The following is a 22,977-nucleotide window of genomic DNA, read 5'->3' on the forward strand; positions in this document are numbered from 1 at the left end:
GGCTGGAATGCATCACTATCCCCTTACACACGCATGGCCCTTTCTGACCAGAAGCTCTGTTCTACATGACTTTAAAGCGTAGACCTTCGTCTTACACTAATTCCAAATGTACACGTCCTTGGTTCTGTCTTTCATTGCTCTATACCAAGAAAGAAATACAACGTTTATTATTATAGACTGCTCTGTCATCCAGTCTGGCAGCTGATGTACGCTAAAGGCAACGGAGACTCACCAGGAGTAGCCCAACTGATTCTTATCAAAAATGTGTGAAATACAAGCCGAGTGCTAACTTCACACACGGTGTGACTCAGACATGGAAACACATCCAGTTAAGATGGTTGATAGAGGCCAGGTTTTGGTACGATCCACTGATCATCCCGAGCACAGATGCAATGGTACGTAAAAGATTTAAACTTGTTCTATGGAATTTCAGGGAAAAACTTGTCTCAACCACGATGGGTCCATTATAATGTATTTTACGTTCATTCTTAGTACAAGTTATAACAAGTTAAGAAACAACACAATATATATATTCATTAAATCACAACCTTTTAGTGGAATAGATCTGATTTAAATTTCCTCTTTCTTTTGAGACATGTGAAGCCAAGCACCACATCATTTTTAACCACAGCTCATACAAACAGGAAAGACAGGAGAGAGCCTCATACTATTTTACATAGTTCTGGTCTCTTGGACTCCGTCTGTAAGGCTGTGCTTGTCAGACCCCGGATACGGAAGGAAGGAGACAGACCCGATCGCAGGATAGCTTCAAATGAAAGGGGTTTAATACATAAGGAACCCAAACATAATCCACACTACACACAGGGAATTAACGTAACTCATTAGTGAATCACATTTAACATAGAACAAGTCAATCACACAATGGGGAACAGGTGTGGTGACCGGGAGGAGCAGACGAAGGCGGGGCAGCCACGTGACAAAAACAACAACAATAGAGCCACGTGACAAAAACAACAACAATAGAGCCACGTGACAAAAACAACAACAATAGCACATGGCCAAAAGTCCGCGCTGATCCCTGACAGATCCGCGCTCATCCCTGACAGTGCTATAGTTAAGAAAACCACGTACAAGAATACACAAATGTCTCACCTTGTGCAGCGCGGGTTTGAGGAAGTTTATTCTCCTGACACTCAATGGATGACGGGATTGGACAGTGTGAGCTGCAGGAGGTTCGTGAACTCAGATTGAGTGTGATTTCTGTTCTTCCTCTTGGTGTTGATGCTACATGCTCCCTCTCATACTCTTCCGCTGCCAGACGTTCCACTTGTTTATACCTAAAATCAGAAAGAAGTGTGGAGCTTAATCAAACAGCTACATCACTTAGACTTTAACTGGTTATGAAATCGTGCTTTATAAAGATTCAGAACCCTCAGGATAACTTTACGATCAGTAACACATGGATATATACACTCTCTTAGCTGTAGGAACACTTTACTAATACGGAATAGAGCTTCCTTTTGACCTCAAAACAGCCTCAGGTCTTGATGCTGTTTTCCACAAGATGTTGGAAAGATTCTTTTGAGATTTTGCTCCGTGTTGATATGACTACATCACACAATTCCTGCAGATTTTAAGATCTACTTTCATGCTGTGAATCTCTAGTTCTGCCAGATCCCAAAAGTGACCTACTGGATTCCGATCTGGTGACTGGGAAGGAGACTGAAGATTTTTTTTTTGCTTTGTGACACGTGTCCATTATCATGCTGGAAATAGCCATGTAGAAGTGATGTACTTAATCAGTCACAATACCTAAATTGTCCGTGGCATTTAAGTGATACTTGACTGGTATTAACAGCCCAAATTGTGCAAAGAAATAAATTCCCACACCATTACACCACCCCCACCCGCCTGGACTGTTCACAAAAAAAATGTTGGATCCACGGTAGGTACTAAATTCTGGCTCTTGCAAGATGAAATGAAGATTTTTCAGTCCAGCCTTCAACTGTCAGTTTGTGTTGAGTCTGTGTCGGCCGCAGCCGCAGCTTTCTCATCTTGTCTGACAGAAGCGGAACCTGACATGATCTTCTGTAGCTCATAGATTGTAGCTCATCCACCTCAATCACTCAGATCACATTTGTTCCCCATTCTAACGGTGGATGTGGACACGATCATGAAGTTACTGGCTCATTTCTGCATGATTTCATGCCCTGCGCTGCTGAGACACCATTAGCCGATTAGATAATTGCATGAGTACTGTAGGTAAAACCTGCAGGCATAACATGCAGAACAAGCTGTAGCAAAACAGATATGATAAAATAAACCAGTGTCTTTAGCAGCGCCTCGTGTTTTAACTGCAGCTTATACGGATTAATTTGCCATCTGCCATTTTTGCTGTGCCTGTATCCACAGTGTCTTACTACTGATCTTTGACTAAATGATATTAGACACGACTCAAGACTTTGTAACGTAATACATTTGGACTGCGATGATTTTTCCAGTCAGTGGTAAGAAAGAGAAAGCAACCAAAAAGTGACAAGGACGGTTGAGAGGACGTTTTGTACCTCTCTTCACGAGCGTGTATGGCCTCCTCTCTCCTCTGCACATAGTCACGACTGAAACAAAGAGAACCATCATGAGCAAACATTGCAAAGTGTTCCAAGAACATACACATTTTGCAAAAGCTTTTAAAAAGCACCAGTGGTGGAAAAAAGGTTAAGGCTTGTATTAGTGCTGTGTCCAAATCTTCCTCAATTAAAAAAAAAATCTAGGTCCATGTAAATATACTCAATTAAAGGTATTTTTTAATATATTTACATAAAAAAATATAATGTGACCTGCTGGTTAGCTGATGGTTAATCGCCTTGGTGGAATTAGCGCAGTGTAAACAACAAAAATAGCAATCATATAATTTGAGATGAAAGCTTATTTTAATTACAGATCTGATAAACAGGTATTTTTGGTTTCATCATATAGATGTTTCTGACCAGGATTCGTATAAAACACTGTCTGACTGAAGGAGACGAGACACAGGAAGAGAATATTTCTCAGAGTAAGTGCCCTGTGTAGGAAACAAGCAGAATGAGCTTGTTAAGGAGCTAAATATAAGTCTTGGTCTTGTCTCGATTTCACTGGAACTCCTTTCTAGACATCCTGCAAACAAATTAGTAAAGGTCGCGAACCTAAAACGAGTTCTCTCCTCCCGTTCGATGCGGTGCAGCCTTTCTTCTCTCTCCAGACGCCTCCGCTCCCGCTCTGCAGCTAGAGACTCCTGGTGCTGCCTGTACGATGAGGCCAGTAAACCTCCCAGAGCCGGCCTGCAGCATGATGGAGACAACAGGTCCATCCCGAAACATGACACGTGACAGTTTTCTTTCATTGTGCATTGAAAATGTTTTATATTTCATGCAATTATATTTCTTAATTTTTTAACAGAGTCATGAAATTTGTGTATGTTTTCTGCATGTTTTTCATATTCAGCATTGGACCAATAATATTCGCTGTAAGGTTATCCAGACAGTGAAAGCCAACAGTGTCCTGACTATTGTAATATTAGTCACCTGTTTATACCGATCGAAATGTCTGAATTTCCATCCCGCTGGCAGAAGGAACTCCAGTGTAGTGGTTAAAAGTATTAAAGTCTAAAATATATATGTTAAAATCAAAGAGAGAGCAAGTTACCTGTCAGGTTTGCTGTCTGTAGGTGACCCTCCTGTAGAGATGAAGCGGTTGAAGGAGGTAGAAGGGGCACTGGATGCACTTGATGATCTACCAGGATATGTGCCAGCATAGCCATTTTGTCTGGAGAATGAAGATTAAGCAGCTGTCTTAGTTTTTTTTCATGTTCAGAGTGGCTGATAGTCAACAACATAAACAAGACATGTGGCAAAGGATAATAAAATAGCACTTCAAATGAAATGAAATTCCAGGATTTGCCTTTAGCTTGTCGATGCGCTAAAACCATTCCTACAACCTCAAGTTCCAACAAAAACTTGTCACGTCTCACATCCCAATGCGCACACACAAGTCCTGCATATCGGACGGAAATCTCTTTCTCAGATAGGAATTTAGTTGCTCAGGTCATACAAGTTTACTACACAACAATTGCTCAATACAGAACCCCAGAAAGGATAAAACAAAGCTGGGGAACACCAGGCATGGTGAAAAACAAAGGAACACTACTACAGTGAAAGACGTAATGCCGTTATGTACCTGGAAAAATAATAACAATAATATCTACAGCACAAAAATGATAGAGTTTAGTGCTACTGGATCTTTTGTTGTTTTTCTCAGAACTTTTAAACTTTTGGTAAAAAGATTCCTCAAGAAACATTTGGATGGTTCATTGTTCTGGCTTTGTAAAAGGGAATCCGTTTGTTATAGAGTTTTTACTTAGACGGCTTCCCCCAGAGAGAGCTAGACTTTTTTTTTTCTTTCTTTTTTTTTTAAAGTGTATACGTTCTATACATAACCCAATCCATTTTGTAGTTCAACCCCTGTGGGAGCTCTTACCTGCCAACAATAGGAAGGACTCTGAAAGAGAATGTTGAACAGGGTGTGTGTAAGTATCTAATATCTGAAAGTCTATGCAGAGAACAGAACACGAGAAGAAAAGGTCAGGTTAAATTACATGCAATAAAGATGCATTAGTCAAAGGTTTACTGGTGTATAAAATGGGGGAGAAGGATCTCAGGCTTTTATATGGGGCATGACGGAGGGAAAGGAGCACGGAAGCAAGAGGAAGGTGAGTGTCTGTAAAGTGAATCAAAGCAAGACAGATTTTGAACAATTAAACTGTGAATGTTAGTAAAACGGTGGTCTAATTCACCGAACGTTAGCAAATATGTGTATGCTACAATGTTAAAATGTAATCATTGACCTTTTGAAGAGTAGATTAGATAAGCACATTGACATTAAAACATCTTAATTAAGCATTTTATAAAGGTTTCCAGCATGCGAGAGCTTCTGTAACCTTGATTCACTTTGTTTGGCAGTCTATTCGTGGTCATAATGGGGAAAACATGCTGAAGCCATCCCACAAAGCATTCTCATTGTCAGATGCGTGTAGGTCTTGTAGACACCATCAAGCTCATTTCCTTTTGGATTTGGTTTCATTTATAGCCTTGTCCCAGCTTGAGAGTTGTACAATACAACAATAAAGGGCAGATGAGTTGTAAATGTCAGTAAAGGTTAGTATCCATCTGAGAGCACCCTGTTTTGTATCACGAAAAAGTGATATTTGCAGTACAAATTTGGGGGTTTTGTGTTTTTGTACTAGAATAAATCCAGACTTTGTGTTTGCTTGTGCGATTTTGAACTACAACAAAAAAAAAACATTCTGTCATTTTGAATTACAACAATAAAATCAATATGCATTTTACACAGGCAAGGAAGACCAAAAGTAGTTTGGCAATGGCATCTTAAAGCAGAAACTGAAATAGATGATGATGCGCTCACGGAAGAAAAACCCTCGCCTTTCACAAGACAGCCACAAATTCTGTGACATTCTGCTCTGATGGATACCTATAGGCAAGAATTACAATTTTTTTGGCTCTATAAGGTATGGCTACAAATTGATCATTTGTGCACTTGTTACTTGATCCATGACTACAAATGACTAATAGTTTACATTGAATGAACATAGTGCTGTCTGGTCTGAACATGCAGGTCTATCATATCTGCCAGACTAAGGGGGTTTACACTGTGAGCGGTGAGGGTTTGGTACATGATTCCGCACTACCTGGAGTCTCGGCCCCTCTGGACTTGCGGGGTCCCAAAATGCACCTGGTCCGAGTCTGATGGGCAAGACGAGAGAAGGGGGGAGGATGGGAGAGGAAGGGGCATTTGATGTTCCTCACTGGGGGATGTAGAGGCAGAGGAGGTGACGGATGAACCCTGGGAGGGCACAGCCCCCAAAGATCTGACGGAGGCCCAAGAAGACAGACAACAGGGGCCAGAATCTGGAGATACAGGAGCTGAGGACACTGGCGCTCTGCGGATGACCTTGGTGCCAGAACAGCCCCTGGTGCTCTCCTGTGCCTCTGAATCAGCAGTGCTGGGGATGAGGTTGACCATGCATTTAAAGGGCAAACACAAGCTAGAAGCCTCCTCTTTCGCTATAGTTGGCGCCATCCAGCTATAAGATGACAGAACAGCTCAGCAGAGGGTTGGGCAAAAGGATGTGGCACCATGATACAATGTGTTAGGGCAATCACTGGATGTTAGTGAGCCTAACAGCACAATTCTACATTCTAGCTGCCATTTCTAGTGCATTCAATTCTGAGAACCTATTCCTGAGTACCTGGCAGATCCCTGAACAGAGAGTTCTGCTTTCTGCTGTTCCTCATCTTCCTCTTCCTCCTCCTCTCTGTGGTGAAAAGGAGGAATTGAGGGATGGATGATAAAAGTGAAAACAGAAGAGAGGGCAGGGGGGAGAAGAAGAAATGTTGCACACAGATAACATGACAGCAGACACTACAAAATGCACTGACGGCAGACAAAACAAAGGAAACAGTGGCACAAACAAGAGAGACACAAGATTTGGTTAGTTTGGAAGTATGCAAACATGTTAAAACACGAATAGTTGCTTTCACATATTCACAGTTAGACTTAGAGGTGCCGATATGACATCCATTAAACTGTGCTTTCACTAATATAGATTCTCTGAAAAAAAAAAAAAGACACTAATCCACAACCGACAATACAGGGCTCGGTTAAGCAATCAGAAACCTTCTGCGTAAGGAGGCAGACCTCCTTGGTTTTCAATCAGATTGCTCATGCACTGGCAGCACACAAATGTGTCACAGGTAGTAAAGAACTGGCAGGATAATGTAGCATATGCATAGGGCTACAGTGGAGTTATAAGTATGAAGTTGAAATTTGGGTTTTGGTTCTCACATCACCGCTAATGGCTTATGCCCGTTTTCCACCGAGGCAGTTTGAGTGCTGGTTCGGAGCCGGAGCCTAATTTAAAATCAGTTCTTTCTTTTACGACACCTAAAGCACTGGCTCTGAACCAGGAAAAGGGGTTCTTAAGTAGCAGCATAACATTGCTGGTCTAGACTTAAGAACCGCTTGAGTCTGGATCTGGGGGTGGGGCTGGGGGCGTGGTTAATGTTAGCACCTTTGATAATGTACCTTAAGTATACTAATGTTTACTTTACCGCAATATGATCACTTATCAGCACACATGATAGTAGGTAGCTACATGCTAAGGCTAACTTTTTTCTGTGTTAATGATAAAATAATGTTATGTACTTTCTCGATTACAACCTCAGTTTATACAAATTACATGATACTGCACATACACGTTGTATTCGCCGCGTTTGGATGCCAGAGTAGGTTCACAATGCCATGAGCATTAAAAGTAAAGCTGCCATTGTTGATGTGTTTGTGTTTACAATGATTCTAATGTTGCATACAGTGACGTAAGTCTTGGCACTGTGATGGCTCTCTAGCCCATGGAAAGGCAAACCGGTTCTTAGAAGGATCGCCAGTGGAATCAACTTTGAACCAGCACCAGCGCTGGCTCTGAACCAGCCCACGGTTCTTTCTGGTGGAAAAGGGGCATTCGTATCACTTGTGAGACGACAAGTGAACATCAATATGTCTTTTAAGCACTGAAGAGGCAAGAAAGAATCAGGGTTAGGTAGACAAAAACAAGACTTTAAAAGGAAGAATACTGGATAGAAGTTTGCATGCAGGACTAAAAGTTGGGTGCAGAGTCCTGACTACTTGGAGACTGCTGCAAGTTAGCAAGACTCGTTAACATCGTCCACATTGCTTGCAAAAAGCTAAGAGCTTTAGGTAATGTTCAACTGACTTTGCAGGTCTTGCAAACTCAACGGCCTGCGGAAAGATTTTCCCGAATGAATTGCGATTTTACCGTGGTGCTATTTCTCTTTCTCTTCATACTTCATTCATTTCTCTTCATATTTTCTCATTAAGCAGCTGAACTTGATTGAAAGAGACTCAATCAAGTACAGATAAAATTCAAAACCTCCATAACTCACCTACTGTTACTTTACCCTCAATACTGAGGCACTGACAGAGTGCAGCGCTACACAGGAAAGAGTCCTGGAGCGCACTGCGGTAAAGTTCGCTTTCTTTCTCAGTGGGCTGCTATTTATTACTAATATGAAAAACATAACACTTCAAAGGTCCGTCCAATTTCCTGTGGTTGGCCAAGTAACAGACCTCAGGATCGGATGTCTAACTAAGATGATTCTTCACAATGGAGCCTGCCATCGATGATCAGTTATGAATTGGTGTAGGCTGTTTGACAGAAGTTAAGGCGGGAATAAGGAGATGACGGAGAAACAAGAGAATTGGATAAAGAGATGGGAATATTAAAAACAAATTAAAAAAAAAGAAAAGAAAAATGACTGGTGTGCAGACTCCAGTTTTGCTCTCTCGAGTGGCAGGCAGTGATCTGAGATCTGTAGATCATTGTCAGGAGAACAACGTTCATCACAAGTTATTATATTAACAGCTGGTACTTTTTGACCATTGGGACACACTCTTCCACTTACTCCAGACCCAAAATCCACAACTGCCTTACATGATAATAGTCTGGAGAGAAAGTGGCTCCTTTGTGACTCACCGCGAGCTTCGTATTACTCTTACAATCTGATATTGCACCATCATACCTGGTATTGGAGATTACTCTGGATTTTCAGCCTGCCATTGCACTTTAAAATGCACAGTGGATATTAGTAATATCAGTGGAGAATTAAAAAAACAACAACAACAACGATAAAAATGCCATAAAAGTGAGCTATGGCACTAAACCCAGCTGACAGTTAGACACAGGGCTAAAAAATACACATGGCACATATCTTCATATTTCAGACTTCCTGCTTGCTTTTTGTCACGTTTCCTACCAGTTCCTTAATGTGTGTTTGATTAATTGGAACGTCACTCTGCAGTAGCAAAAGCACTTTGTCTTTTCCTTGGAGTCTTATTAAATTCTCTGTTTCTAGCCGGATTTTGCTAACTCTCTTGTCAAAGCTAAAGTGATGAACACCCAATATAAATGTGCTTCCTTTACATAAAGTCAACACATGCTGAAGCCTTTTCTGTGCTTTCTTAAAGTCTCCCTGTAAAGGGCCTCAGAAGACAGGGGAAGAAGCCGTGAGAGACGTTCTACACAGGTGAAGTTAGTAATTAAATCTTTACCACTTTAGTTACAGCGAATCTTCCTGAGCCATATTTGTGTGTTTGACAATAATTCTCATTTCCTATTACTATGCCACAATTGAGAGTGAGTTGTAGGAATATAACACGGGATAAATATTGAAGAGATGAAACCTGCCAGTCAGTAGATGCATACAAGACTCCCTCACCTCTCAGTGACATCCTCAATCCGTTGACCGTTAAAAGGTAGGAAGTTGGGGTTATGGCTATGACAAGGGGAGGCGGGTGCAGACGCATGGCCTTTGCCGTTCTGCAGAGAATGTCTTCGGCTGCGTCTGCGTTCGAGGCCCCGTCTTTCAAGTGTGCCTCCTAAGCTTGCGCGACGTCGGTCCTTGCGGCCCACAGGTGGCGGTGACGACTCATCGTCACCATCCTCATGACGAAGAGTCATCTAAATGATAAAAAGAGCCTAATAAATCCTTCCATTTCAAATGAAAGAATGATCCACATGCTCTTTCACACAATCATGTGATTGCAAGCTCATAAACAGTATCATGTATTAAACCTGGACTAAGGAGTCACTTATCTCAGGGATGATAAATAATTCATAAATGTTGAATTAACCTCTAACCTCATATATGTTGAATTGTTCCAGCAGGTCCAGGTCTGTGCCCTTTCTGCTGAGGTGCCTCTGGGAGATAGCTTCAATGCCCTGCTCCTCCAGAAAGTCTACCACGTCATAGAATGAGTCCTGGTCTGGAAGGCCTGCAAGTGTCTGTAAAGATAAATAAAAGAACTCAGTTTTCCACAGTAAGTCTTTTGCACGGTTTATTCAGAGCAGTCAGAACTCCTGTGCCTACCTTATTAATGAGGGTCATGACATAGACCAGCAACTCAGTGTCCACACCATCCTTCTCGTCCAAGATTTCCATGGCGTTGGACCACGGCTTACAACCTGCAGACAGATTTACATCAAACACGGCAAGGCCAAGTACACAGTGATGACTGCATGTGTTGAAACCATTCAGCCCTACAATTATTGGCAGAAATGCCTGTATAATATTAATAATACACACAATTCACATTTTGCACTAATAAAACTGCTTACCTTTTCTTTTACGAAAACATTTATTTTATTTTAGTTATTATTTAGTATTTCAGACATGTGTGTATGTTTGTGTGTGTTACCTCGTTTACTGTCCACAGCGTTGACAGCTTGGATGAGTAGTGCAGCATTGGCTTCTGTGTATTCCACAAACACTAGCAGGAGCTTCAGAGCAGTCTTAACCACCAAACGGAACTACACACACACACACACACACACACACACACACACACACACACACACACACACACACACACACACACACACACACACACACACACAGAGGAAATATTCTTACTGTAATCTCATTCACACACAAGTTCTGTTGTATGCTGATGCAGAAAAGTGGCACAGTGTCCAATCTTTCATCATTTCTTATTTATTTGAGTCTGAAAGCCCAAAGGCCTGATGAACTAAAAAATTCCTTTCCTGCCCCAGCTGCCATGGAAGGCCCTGATAACTGAACTGCTACAGGAGTAACAGATGAGTGCCTCCTGTTTCAATGCCCACGACAGAATCTTTGTGATTGCTGTTCCAGAGACTTTCATGGTTTTTTTTTTTTTTTTTTCATGAGTGGTGCAGGAACAGCACTGTCAGTGAGATGATGGGAAAGCCAGAAGAAAGAGCAGTGGGATAATTTATAAAGCTGTCAGCTTCGGAGCCCCTGTATTAAAAAAATGCACAGGGAAGCTACTGTCCAACAACAATATACAAGCATTCTCTAGAGGAAAAGTGCAAACTATCAAAGAAAAAAGAGCAAAGTGAGAAAGATAGATGAGATGCAAGAAAAGGCTTATGCATGTATATGTTAGAGCGAGAGAGAGAGAGAGAGAGAGAGAGAGAGAGCGAGAGAGAGAGAGATGGGTCTGTGTTTAATAATATGAATTCAGTTCCGTCTTGATTAGAACCATGCTGCATATTTTGCCCTCCTCATGAAAAAAAAAGATAGCAGTTAGAGGTGGAAGTATGCTGAAGGTCCAAAAGTCTATGTTCACTGCGACATGAACTCATTCATCATACACAAGCAGAAAATGTTAATTGTACTTCATTTATAACCTGGCTTAGAGTTAATATCTGTACATAGTTGAGATCCAAAACGACATTAATGCAGTATTCTGTAGTTTAAACAGTTACATATTGATATAAACTTGCTTTCTTTGAGACCCAGACACTTGGTTAAAACATTACTCATTAACACACAGCGACTGTTTTACTCGCTATTACAGAAGACAGCATGCACAATCTTTTCTTTGCTGCTGTATTTAACAAGCTTCATTCCAAAACCTGGGATACCTTTTCAAAGTTCAAATAAATTGCATTTCTATGTAATAGTTCTATGTATTTCATTCTGCTTAATGCTGTAACAGCTTATAGCTTCTCTAAGCAAGTTGGATTTTTCAGCAGAAATGTGCAGGCTAACAAAGCAGTCTCTCTCTCTCTCTCTCTCTCTCTCTCTCTCTCTCTCTCTCTCTCTCTCTCACACACACACACACACACACACACACACACACACACACACACACACACACACACACCACACACACACACACACACCACACACACACACACACACACACACACACACACACACACACACACACACACACACACACACACACACACACACACACACACACACACACACACACACACACAAAATATGTATCCGTCCACATGTCCGTGTCATATCCTCATTATGGATAAACATCTCTGGCAGATGAACTGTTACTCATGATTAGTCACTTAATAGTAACACACACAGCCTAGACTTATTTTTTTATCCCAGTCTACAGCTAGTTTTCTCCCATTGGTAAATGTTAAGATAATCTGTAAGACTGTAAAAGAAAGGGCATGACATAAAGATCGAAGCAAAAGCGCAGTAGCTGAATGCAAATGCAAACTGTTCCAGGAAACATTTTCTTGTTGAATCATCATTTGTTATATAAAACACACACACACACACACACACACACACACACACACACAAAAAAAAACACAGTAGCATAGGAATTTCTGGTGTTTCCATTCAGATTCTCTTAAAATCTAATTCAAATTAGTATCAAAACAGATGTAAAAAGTCATCTAGATACACTGTATGGCCAAAAGTTTGTACTGTAGACACCTGATCAATCACATTTTAACCATCCCGTTCCAGATTCAGTCTTTGGCTGTTAATAACCTCCAGGCTACTGGGAAGATTTTAGACTACATGATGAAGATCTAGATTTAGAGATGGATTTAGAGAAATAGTGAGGTGTTGGGTGAGGAGGCACTGTCGGTATTCCAGCCCATCCTAAAGAAGTTCAGTGAGGTTAAGGTCAGGGCTCTGTACAGGTTACTCACCTTGTTCCACTCCAAAGTCAGCATTATATATTCATGGAGCTCACTTTGTGCACGGGGGCATTGTCATGCTGAAACAAGTTAGTCCTCTTAGTTTTCGTAATTCTTCATACAGACATCTTTTACAATTGTGTATTTCCAACTTTATGATAACAGTTTAAAAAAGAACCACAAATGGCTGTGATGGTCAGGTGTCTTCATACTTTAGGCCATATAATAAAAATATTCAAAAGAGAATTTAACCACTATATAGCTGGACAAAAGTAAAAGTAGTAATGTAAGTGGATGAGTGGATGTGGTAGCTTAGTGGTTAAAGAGTGTTGGACTAATGAAGAAGCTCTGAGTTTGAAACCCAGGTCCACCAAGCTCCCACTTCTGGGCCCTTGAGCGAGGCCCTTAACCATCAATTGTATAAAATGAGATTCAAATTTATGTTGCTCTGGAAAAGAGCGCCTGCAAAAAGGCAATTAATGTAAATAAGAACTGTACAATTCCACACACAGTGTCCAGTGTAACAGATATAAAGGATTTATACACCTTTCAAGAAAAAGGTGATCTATTTACCTTTGATCCAATCAATGTGTAGAGCCACTGTACTGTTTCATTGTGTCCTATCAGGCCATTCATCCCATCCACATAGAGCATGATCTGCCCAAGAGCTAAAGGGGGGAGAGGGAGAGGGAGAGAGAGAGAGAGAGAGAGAGAGAGAGAGAGAGAGAGAGAGAGAGAGAGAGAGAGAGAGAGAGAGTTAAGACTCAAGCATTAAATGACTGAGACTGCATGTGTGTAAAATATAGAACGAATCCTCTGCCCATATTCACAACACACAGAAGGAAACTAGAGAATGTTCATACAGTTTTGTTACAATAAGATCAAAGAATGGCATAAGAATTAGAGCCAGCTGCTGCATGCCCCTACTCAGTACACACACACACACACACACACACCACACACACACACACACACACACACACACACACAAACCAAAGCTCTGCTCAGACTCATGAAGCAGTCTGCAATGCTACAACCTACGCACATTTGTACACGTCTTCAGAGAACTGGGACCAAACCCTGCTCCTTAGGCCTGAGCCGGACAGGCGGAAAAATATTTGAGCAGGCCAGAGCACTGGGGCGTAAAATGTGACTGCCATTTGTAACAGGACACATAAAGTGGGTCATAACAAGAACTTAGGGAGCACAGGAGGGAGCCTCTAAAACACACTGCTTCCGTTTGACAGCCATGGACAGAGGCGAAATAAAAACCTGATGGAGGCAAAGAACGCTTCAAGGTCAACACACAACACTGGAATTTCTGTCTGGAGAATGAAAATAAGATCCTTGCCCACTGTACAAATCCCCCACACCACCTTTATTTCAAATAAAAAAAGAAAATAACAGTATTTCATTGTAAGTATATTACATTATATATATATATATATATATATATATATATATATATATATATATATATATATGTATATATATATATATATATATTACATACACTATATTGCTAATGAGACAAAGTTAGTCAAATTTATAGTCACAGTAATGCAAGCTGTTTAGATCTGTACTCTGTCTTGAAATTCCGGGGGCAATTGAGGCTTGTATCCAGTAAATTAATCATCTTAAAATCACTAGCATTCAGACAGCGTGAGCTTAGGGTGGGCATGTTCTTCCACTCTGCTTGACATCTACAAGAAAGACGAGCTCTGGACGAAGCTCACACAATACGAGTGTTTGATAAAGAACATGCCTAAAGGCTTACTGAATGCATACAGACTATAGTAATAGCTACCTAGAGACAGACAATGACTTCAGCATGAAGTTTTAGCCCCAAATTCAGCTGTGAGGTCAATAATATGACAGCTAACACACATCTTTGCGACTGTTTCTCCGAGATGTGTGTGTATGTGCTGTTTCATAGACTAAGCAGATGTTTTGAAATGATAAGGGCTGAACTGAAACGGTCACAACAGTAATCCAACTACCTGAAATATTAATAGCTGTTTTGACGAGGTAGCCTTGAGGATAACTGGAAAAATCATTAATATCTCCTGACCCAGGAATGACACTAAAACCCATTTAGCAAGGCTCTAAAACACCCAGCTCTGTCTGCACACTGCTCCTTTATCGCCTGCTGGCACTCGCCATGACTCCACTTTCAGTTTTTACCTGAAACAATCCCTTTTATCTGGAGCAGGGCCGGTTGTGGAGCTGGGTGCCAGGTTCCCATGCAGCGGAGAGGGAAGGAAAGAGAGAGGAAGAAAGAGAGAGAGAGAGAGAGAGAGAGAGAGAGAGAGAGAGAGAGAGAGAGAGAAAGATGACTAGGGTTAAAGCCAATGTAAGGCTCCTTGCTGTCTTTCACTGTTCCCCTCATCCCATTCTGTCCTTCTCTCCTCAGCATGGGGGAACAAGGAGTTATGAATGCACTGTACACACGCCAAGATTCCCAGGTGCAGCTCTCTCTCTCTCTCTCTCTCTGTGTGTGTGTGTGTGTGTGTGTGTGTGTGTGTGTGTGTGTGTGTGTGTGTGTGCGCACTGGCTGTGGGGTGACTCTTCATCTTTTATCAATCAAGGCTAATTACTCAAAACCTTGACGACAGCATTCCACACAGTCTTCCACCCATGATGTACATATGAAGCATTGCAAAACTGCCAAAGTACAATGACAGATGAGCAGACAGTCTGTCTCTATCAGTCACTCACTCACTCACTCACTCACACACACACACTAACACACACACACTAACACACACTCACACAGTGTTATAATGCTGTGGAAACAAACCACAGTAAAGCAGAGATTAACACAGCGGCGTGTGAACGATGCTCCTGTAAGTCCACCCCTCACTCCTGACAGGTGAGTAATGTAATGAGCCGTTACTCACACACTCCACAAGCCTCCCTAACGGAGCTCTAGAGCTCAGTTAACGCTCCACAGCACCCATGGGTATATCTCAGGTCACAGAGCTGGATGCTCATTTTTTTTAAAGTAGCAAATCAGTTTGGAGCGTTTTTTAGTCCTGAAACACAGTCGAGTGGGAGACACTTTGTCTTGTTCTGTTTTGGCTAGACACAAAGACTAAATAACAAAGAAATAAAACATGAAATAAGGTACCTGATAAATCAGGAATGTTTCTTAGTCTAGTTTGACTTTCCTTTTGGGGTCTGTTTGAGTTGTATTACTGGTATTTGTTTATTAAACCAAACTTCCTTCATGCAGTAGGAACAGTAGTTACATTACACACATTACTGCCACACTGTTCCATGGACCTCAGTTTGATCCTGAGCTCAGGTTACTCGGGGTTTCACATGCTCTCAACATGTCCACATGGGTTTTCCTGTGGGTTCTATGGTTTCCTTCCAACTTCTGAAAACATGTCAGTAAATGGAAGCAATTAGAAATTGTTATTTATTTTATTTTATTTGTATTTCATTTCATTTTATTTCCACCATGCCAGGAATGCCAGGAATCGAAACTGACGCTGATGTATAAAGAGCAGGAAAATAAATAAAAAACTTAACTTAAAAAAAGAAGAAGAAAAGAAAACGTTTGTTAGTACTAATGACGTACTGACGGAATTGGACATATAGTCTGCTCTTGGTTGAAACACCTGTACGTTCTCCGAAGCCTCCCTCCCTCATCCCACATCTCATCAAACAGTCAGTGACAACAGCCATTACTGTATACCTCACTTGACTCCTCTTTAACTCCAAACACGGCTCTTTTCACATCAGCCGTCAGCATCTGACAGGTCATTGTGGCGGGACTGACGCTGCACCTGTGGCCCTGTCTGAGGGGTGTATGGTAGAGTGAGAGAAGGAATGTGTGTGAGTGAGAAGAAACTGATGGGTTATTAAAGAGCACAGCTTGAGTAATCGCTGCTAAGTCAACTCCTCCTACTGATGGAGCTCTGCTCTCTCAGCCGGCAGCTAAGCCAACACGCAATCTGGGAATTGGGATTTGAGGTTGACTGGGCAACTCCATGCTAAAATGACTATATTATTCTACTCATACACCCCTACTGTATTGCGCAAAGGTCTTAGACACCCTACATGCTTTATATCCATTTTGTCCTACATGTTTATTTTAGTATTTTATTCTGTTAGTATATTAATGTGTTAGAAGAAAGAAGAATTTATATAAAAAGCAAACAGGAGACACATAACCATTTAAAAAAAAGCTAAAGTCTGCAAAGAAAGATTCTCACAATATAACACCGGACAATTTTCCTACAAATCTCATTCATTAATTCATTAATTTATTCATTCATTTTAACCACTTCATCTAAATGAGGATAAATCTTTACCCTGAGGATAAATCTTTACCAGGATCTATTACAGGGGACTAACACGTTCACCCCTACAACCAATTCACCTACAGACATACAGGTTTTTGGGAATAGGAAGAAGCCAGAGAACCAAAACAAAACCTGCATGGGCATAGATAGAACAGGCAACACCTCACACCGACAGGAACCCAAGCTTAGCATCGTACTGTGCCACCGCTATCCTATAGTATAATCCTTCATTTCCGAGTTTTATTTTTCTTCTTTCATGTATTTACCTATCAAATCTAAATCTGACCTTGGTTGATAAAAACCTTGTGCATCTGGTCAGAAAATACATTTTCTTTATTATTTTTTATTAGGTTCTCGTAGTTACACACGTTTTAGGTTAATGGAGTAGAAACAAATGGTTTTTGAGCATTATCTTACAAATGGCACAGCAATAACAAGCTCACTAGGCCGTTCTCCTGCCTCGAACACTCTCTGCACAGAAAGAGTAATGAGGCATTGGCAGGCCAGCATCCACTCTCAAAACATGCTGGCTTGTATAGGAAAGAAAAACGGATGCAGAAAAAACGAAAGAGAAACATCTTTTGCCCCTCCTAGAGAGACTGTAAGTGTTTAATAAGCTGCCTGGCACGCAGCACTCGCTCTCGCACTGTGTAAACGGCTTGCTTTTCTGCTTCTCCAGCTTTTGGCACGGATGTTTGCATTTCTCTACAATGTGCACAAAGACCTCGGACGGGGCGACTGTAGACCGTGTGAACCGGCGCTGCGGCTGTCCTGTGGAGCCAAACGGAAAGGCTGGCAAAGGATTGTGGGAAGGCTGGTCTAGAGACCTCTCCCTCCACCTAACCACAGCAATCACTCAGTCACGGCAGCAGGAATGCACAACGAGACCCTCACCACAGCCGGCCGAAGGAATGAACCCACTCATCGGCCTCGAAACATGACGGAAACCCCAGAAGAGAGATCACGCAGACTCAATACTGCAGTTCACTCCCATTCAACTAGCACACAGCCAAAATAACAGCAGTTTTTTCCCTCTAGGTCCCTTCTTGCATGATTCACTCTGCTGTATTATTTTCTCTGCTTTCCCACACGTGTTTCATTTTTATTTCGAATTTTCCTCAAAACTGGGTCAGCCAAGCTTGGTGCGCATGCTCTTATGAGCGTGCTACATTTCTTTTCATAGGGATTTCAAGGCAATGGACCAACAATCTTCTCTACCACAGCTAGCTTTTCATCCACTCGGTTCAAAAAAAAAAATGTTTTCACATTACAGAAAGTATTCTGGGCAGTTTATTATAAATACCGCTCCATCAGAAGCATAAATACTGTATATGACATCCTCTGTAAGTAGACTTTAAGAGTGTTCTAAATATTTGATAAGCTTTTCCCGTAAACTCGGCTCAATCCTTTCTCCCTGTCTCAACCGATCTAGATTTGAGATTCGATACGGCTTCTCGTTCCACTGTCTTTTTTTTTTTTTTTTTTTTTTACAATTACAGTCTAATTAAAATGTTATTTGCATTGGGCTTGAACAATGTATACTCAGCAGGAGATCATCATTTGTCTATCAGCAAGAAGTCCCCGTTCTAATCGCTCTCACCACATCACCACCCAGGCTGCGTCTGACTGGCGTCCAATCAGACATGCTACTTTAACTAGCACTCTGTTGATTTGAGAGACTTAAGAGCCTGGAAGTATTTCATTTCAAATAAGCAAAGTATAATGATGCATAATCACAGCCAAAATGTGCAATGCTAGCAAATGGCTGCAGCTACTGAGATGACCTATCCCAGCCCTGATGTAGTCTCAGTCCGAATCCATGTTTTAACAGAACAATGTAGTGGATATAGTTCTGTGGTTTCAGCTATAAATGATGTTTATGTGTAGATGGATATCTGAGCATTCTATGAGTTCACAGTCATTTTTTATCCGTCCATCCGTCCCACCTTCCGTCCATGCATCCATCCATCCATTTTCTGTCCCACTTATCCTACACAGGGTCACAGGGTCCACACTGGAGCCTAGCCCATCCGACAGGGTGAAAACATTCACACACACATTCTCACTCCACTACAACACATGTCTTTGGCCTGAGAAAGGGAACTGGAGTACCTGGAAGAAATCCTCAAAACATAGGAAGAACATAGAAACCCTACAAACATACGATAATCGAACCCCTAACCCTGGAGGTGCGAGGCGAACATACTTACCACTAAGCTTACATGCACCCCAATCATTTTCCATGTCATTTTTTATTTCTCTTACATCATGTCATCTTCTATTGAAAACTGAACTCATTGGAAACTTGGAAAATGAGCAATGTTTTTTTTGAGGCTCTACACTTCAACATTCTCACCTGCCCTTGTACAAAAACACATAGAGCTCAGAGAGCATAGCAAAAATAACTCATGACCATAAAAAACGTTGAAGGATGAACCGTGGTGAATCGTTATGGCACTACAGAGGACACTCGTGCTGTTTTTGCAATGACCTGCCATATGTCAAAATCATACTCAGTCAAGGCTCATAGCAACTATTAGTCATTACCTATACGACTCTGCGTTAACATGCTCCACTCGGATGACCTGCCTCCATAAATTTACTTTAATTCCATGTCCTGGATTATTCCACACAACAAACGAATATCTACGGCTTAGGCTTCCTTACGGATGCTTTGTTCAGCTTCGTCTTTGGTAGTCTCACATGTTCAGGCTTTCTCTGTACCAAAATTTGAGGTCAAACACACAAGCTTCCTAGACGCTCCAAATGATTACATCCAAAATTACCGACTGAATGATTTTCAAGGGAGAATATATCAGCTGAACATTAAACCTAGACATGAGAGAAGTGGGCGGAGATGAAGAAACAGCTGAAGAGTACTAAAGAACTGCTGTGTTTGCACAAAGATTTGAAAACCAAAGGGAGGCATACAAAAGGCACTGGGAAACAACCAGAATCCCCTTGCCAAACTGTCTGCACCTGACAATTACCCAAATAAATCTAAGAAAGCCTTTGCGTCTCTGAATATTTGAACTAGCATGTATCATTTCACACATTTTGTCTTGACAAACTGATATATAACCATAGCAAAATGCTTCCATATATCATCCATATGGTGTGCTGCCTTCCTTGGGAGGTCTTGTGGTAGGCCAACGGCATGTGCATGTACCGATGTGGGTGTACACTTTACTTTCGCTTTCACACAGGCTTTGTGAGCCAGGTGCCTTGTTCTATGAGCTGCTGCTGACTAGAAGTCATCACACAACACGGTTTATACATCTAGCCCATGTGGCTCAATAACAAATGGCACAGAGAGCGTGATCAACGAAATGCAAATGGAAGTCGTAATCAGTGGAATGTCGCTGGACAAATTTACACTTGCGAGATCGACCATGAATCATGTCTAAATCTAAACCGTAATGCATTTCTGCTTGTTGTGAAGAGATAAAACTGTTTGCTCTTCCACCACACCTTTTAGTAAATGTAATGGAAAATAACCAATTGAAAGACGCAGTGCCAAGAGGATAAAGAGTTCTGGGAGCACTGATACAGAGATTTTGCTGCCCTGGGACACTTTGGGACACTTTCCAGTTTCTCAGGAACTTCAGAGAAAGAGAGAGAGAGAGAGAGAGAGAGAGAGAGAGAGAGAGAGAGAGAGAGAGAGAAAGAGAGAGAGAGGGAGGGAATAATAACTGCACCACAGCTGATAAAGATTCAGTGTTGAATTGTGTGCGCTGTACTACTAGTTATGTATGAACCGAATGTGTGTCATGTTTTCGCACCTATTATCTTGTCACACCAGAGATTTCAGCTAAGATCAGGAGTAGCATGTGGAAAAAATATGTGGTCTGTCTGTAAAAGTCAACGAGCAGCCGCAGAGAAAGAAATACTGTACATCTGTGCTCATAATTAATCACTGGAAAGCAGCATATGTCAACTCGCACAGCTGAGACAAACAATCCTCTTGAACACTGCAAAAGTGTAAACGGATACAGTGCATAAGAGCTAGGCAGAATATATATGTGTGTGGGGATTACAGTGAGAATATTGAGATTACAGTAAGAATATTTCCTCTGTGTGTGTGTGTGTGTGTGTGTGTGTGTGTGTGTATGAATGTAGGTCAGCCAGGTGGTCCTGAACCACAGTCAGCTGCTCTAGTGATCTCAAAAGAATCAGACACTACCCTCAGCGACTTCTCACACAAACATATCCAGAGCCACAAAATGGTCAAACAAACGCTAACATATTTTTCCAGTGGCCCCGAAGCCGCACGCGGGCCATGTCGCAGATAACGTTACGGCTCTGCCTACTTCCGATGTATGGTTTCAATCATCACGCTCTCTTTAATCAAACCAGGAAGCTAATGGCTTTGGAGGTTAACAGATCATTAGGAGAAACTCTTGCTGAAAGAAAACAAAAGGATAAGAGAAAAGGATTGTGTTATTTGCACTGATGGTACAAGTGTTTTTGTTTTAAGGTCTCTTGCTTTTGGCAAGGAGTTGCACGCAATTAAGTCTAATGGTAAAAATAGAACATACTTCTGGTAAACGTTTGCAAGTGGAATGAACCTCACTGATCATTTTAAACAATAAACATAGCAAAGAAAATCCTTTGTAACTTATGGCTGCCTCGGCCATTTTCCTTTAGTTCAATCACCAGTGATGACTAAGATGCATGCTGCAGAGTCTGAGAGAACACTTTAAAGGGGAAACAAGTCCAGACTTTTTAAACTCTTTGGGCGGACGCTTTGTTGACCGCTCTAACGAGAGTGTGGAATGTGTTTTTAACCTTGATGTAGCCGACTGCGTTGGCCACGTGTGTTGTGGTTTGCTGAGGGCTTGCTGTGCTCTGCTGTGTTTGGGTGAAGGCCCGGCAGGTCCTGTTTCGTCTCTGTCTTGGCCTTCAAGGAGGGAAGCCCTGCCCTGCTGCTCTGAGGACGCCTGCCGAGTACGTGCTGCCTCAGTGAGGTAATCCCTCCAAGGAAAGAGTATGTCAGTTTCAAACAGGGCAAGGTTAGGAATCATGGTGTGAAAGTAATATCGTGTGAAATAATAGTGTCCACATAGAAATTCAGGAGAAATCACGCCTCCATTCACCATAAGCCATTTTTTATTATCGTGCCTTAAGACGAGCCGAGGAAGAAAGGCTCAAAAGACAAAAAAAAAAAAAAAAAAAGGATGTATGACCACAAAAGACGTTGAAGGCTGTAGGCGGGTAACTGTAGCCAGCACTCACTATCCCCAATGAGCTTATTATGTGTTTGTGGTGTCGAATTCTGTTAACACAGCAGGACATTGCGGATTCCCTCCTGGAGCAGACTACAGTGCCTGGTGTACTTCATGAGGGGGGGAAAAAAGCACCTCTCAATCCAACAACAGAGATTAGGAGAAAGTTCAAAGGAGTCGCTGGCTGTATAAAAATGTCATTTATCTTCAGCACAGCTCTGTCTTGTCCCATACACACACGTACGTTTGTCAAACAGAATCACCAGCGCTACTGCTAACCAAACAATGCCTGGCCTTTCACTTAAGAGTCTCTGTGCACTGGGAGAAGAGAGAAGTAGTGGAATTTCTACAACCTCAAGGACAACACGAACACAAAAGGAGCACAGACAGGAGAAGAAACCCAGAAAATCTTTCTGAAAAAACTAGAAAAAGTCTTAACAACCGAAACAATACTGTAGTCTACATAAAAAAAAGCATGATTATTTATTTATTTATTTATTTATTTATTTTGGAGCAGAATTTTTTTCCAATAGGCTTATGGCCTAAAATCCAAAAATCCACCTCAAAGCCCTGAGACACTGCACACTGGCACTGGCACAAACTGAATATTTTGGCACTAAGCATGTAGCTGTATGTGGGTTTGTGCCAGCAGACACTCTGTGATACAGAACAGGCGGCTGGAGGAAAGCTGAATGAACTAAGTGCAGCTTTATGGATCTCACACCATGTCAGAGACAGCCAGAAATAGGCCAAGGACTCGTCCTTCTCTTACTCTCCTTCTCTCACTCCATCATATCCTCCCGTGGCCCTGACCTCCCCTCACTGTGTAGTGCTAGTCAGAGCAGCGCTGTTTCCCAGCACTGGACACACTTTAGTACAGTTAAGGGACAGTGTTGAGCTAATGAGT

General features: G+C 41.7%; 1 protein-coding gene across 7 annotated transcripts in view; it reads right to left on the minus strand.

Annotated features, from left to right (window-relative positions):
- The window catches only part of fhod3b (formin homology 2 domain containing 3b), a 118,129-nt gene that overhangs the window by 13,851 nt on the left and 81,301 nt on the right, over window positions 1–22,977 (minus strand). For 2 of the 7 annotated variants that reach the window (XM_027148978.2, XM_047810731.1), the window contains exons 6-17: window positions 13,106–13,200; window positions 10,285–10,396; window positions 9,957–10,051; window positions 9,728–9,871; window positions 9,306–9,547; window positions 6,263–6,328; window positions 5,702–6,097; window positions 4,474–4,545; window positions 3,643–3,762; window positions 3,144–3,278; window positions 2,526–2,576; window positions 1,114–1,298 (exon numbers count right to left, since the gene is read on the minus strand). In XM_027148978.2, coding sequence (XP_027004779.2) covers window positions 1,114–1,298; window positions 2,526–2,576; window positions 3,144–3,278; window positions 3,643–3,762; window positions 4,474–4,545; window positions 5,702–6,097; window positions 6,263–6,328; window positions 9,306–9,547; window positions 9,728–9,871; window positions 9,957–10,051; window positions 10,285–10,396; window positions 13,106–13,200 — 1,713 coding nt within the window. The remainder of the gene's footprint in view (window positions 1–1,113; window positions 1,299–2,525; window positions 2,577–3,143; window positions 3,279–3,642; window positions 3,763–4,473; window positions 4,546–5,701; window positions 6,098–6,262; window positions 6,329–9,305; window positions 9,548–9,727; window positions 9,872–9,956; window positions 10,052–10,284; window positions 10,397–13,105; window positions 13,201–22,977) is intronic. The other 5 variants (XM_047810732.1, XM_047810733.1, XM_047810734.1 and 2 more) reach the window with 5 other exon arrangements.

The sequence above is a fragment of the Tachysurus fulvidraco genome, chromosome 3 (assembly GCF_022655615.1).
Source record: "Tachysurus fulvidraco isolate hzauxx_2018 chromosome 3, HZAU_PFXX_2.0, whole genome shotgun sequence".
Taxonomy (NCBI): Eukaryota; Metazoa; Chordata; class Actinopteri; order Siluriformes; family Bagridae; genus Tachysurus; species Tachysurus fulvidraco.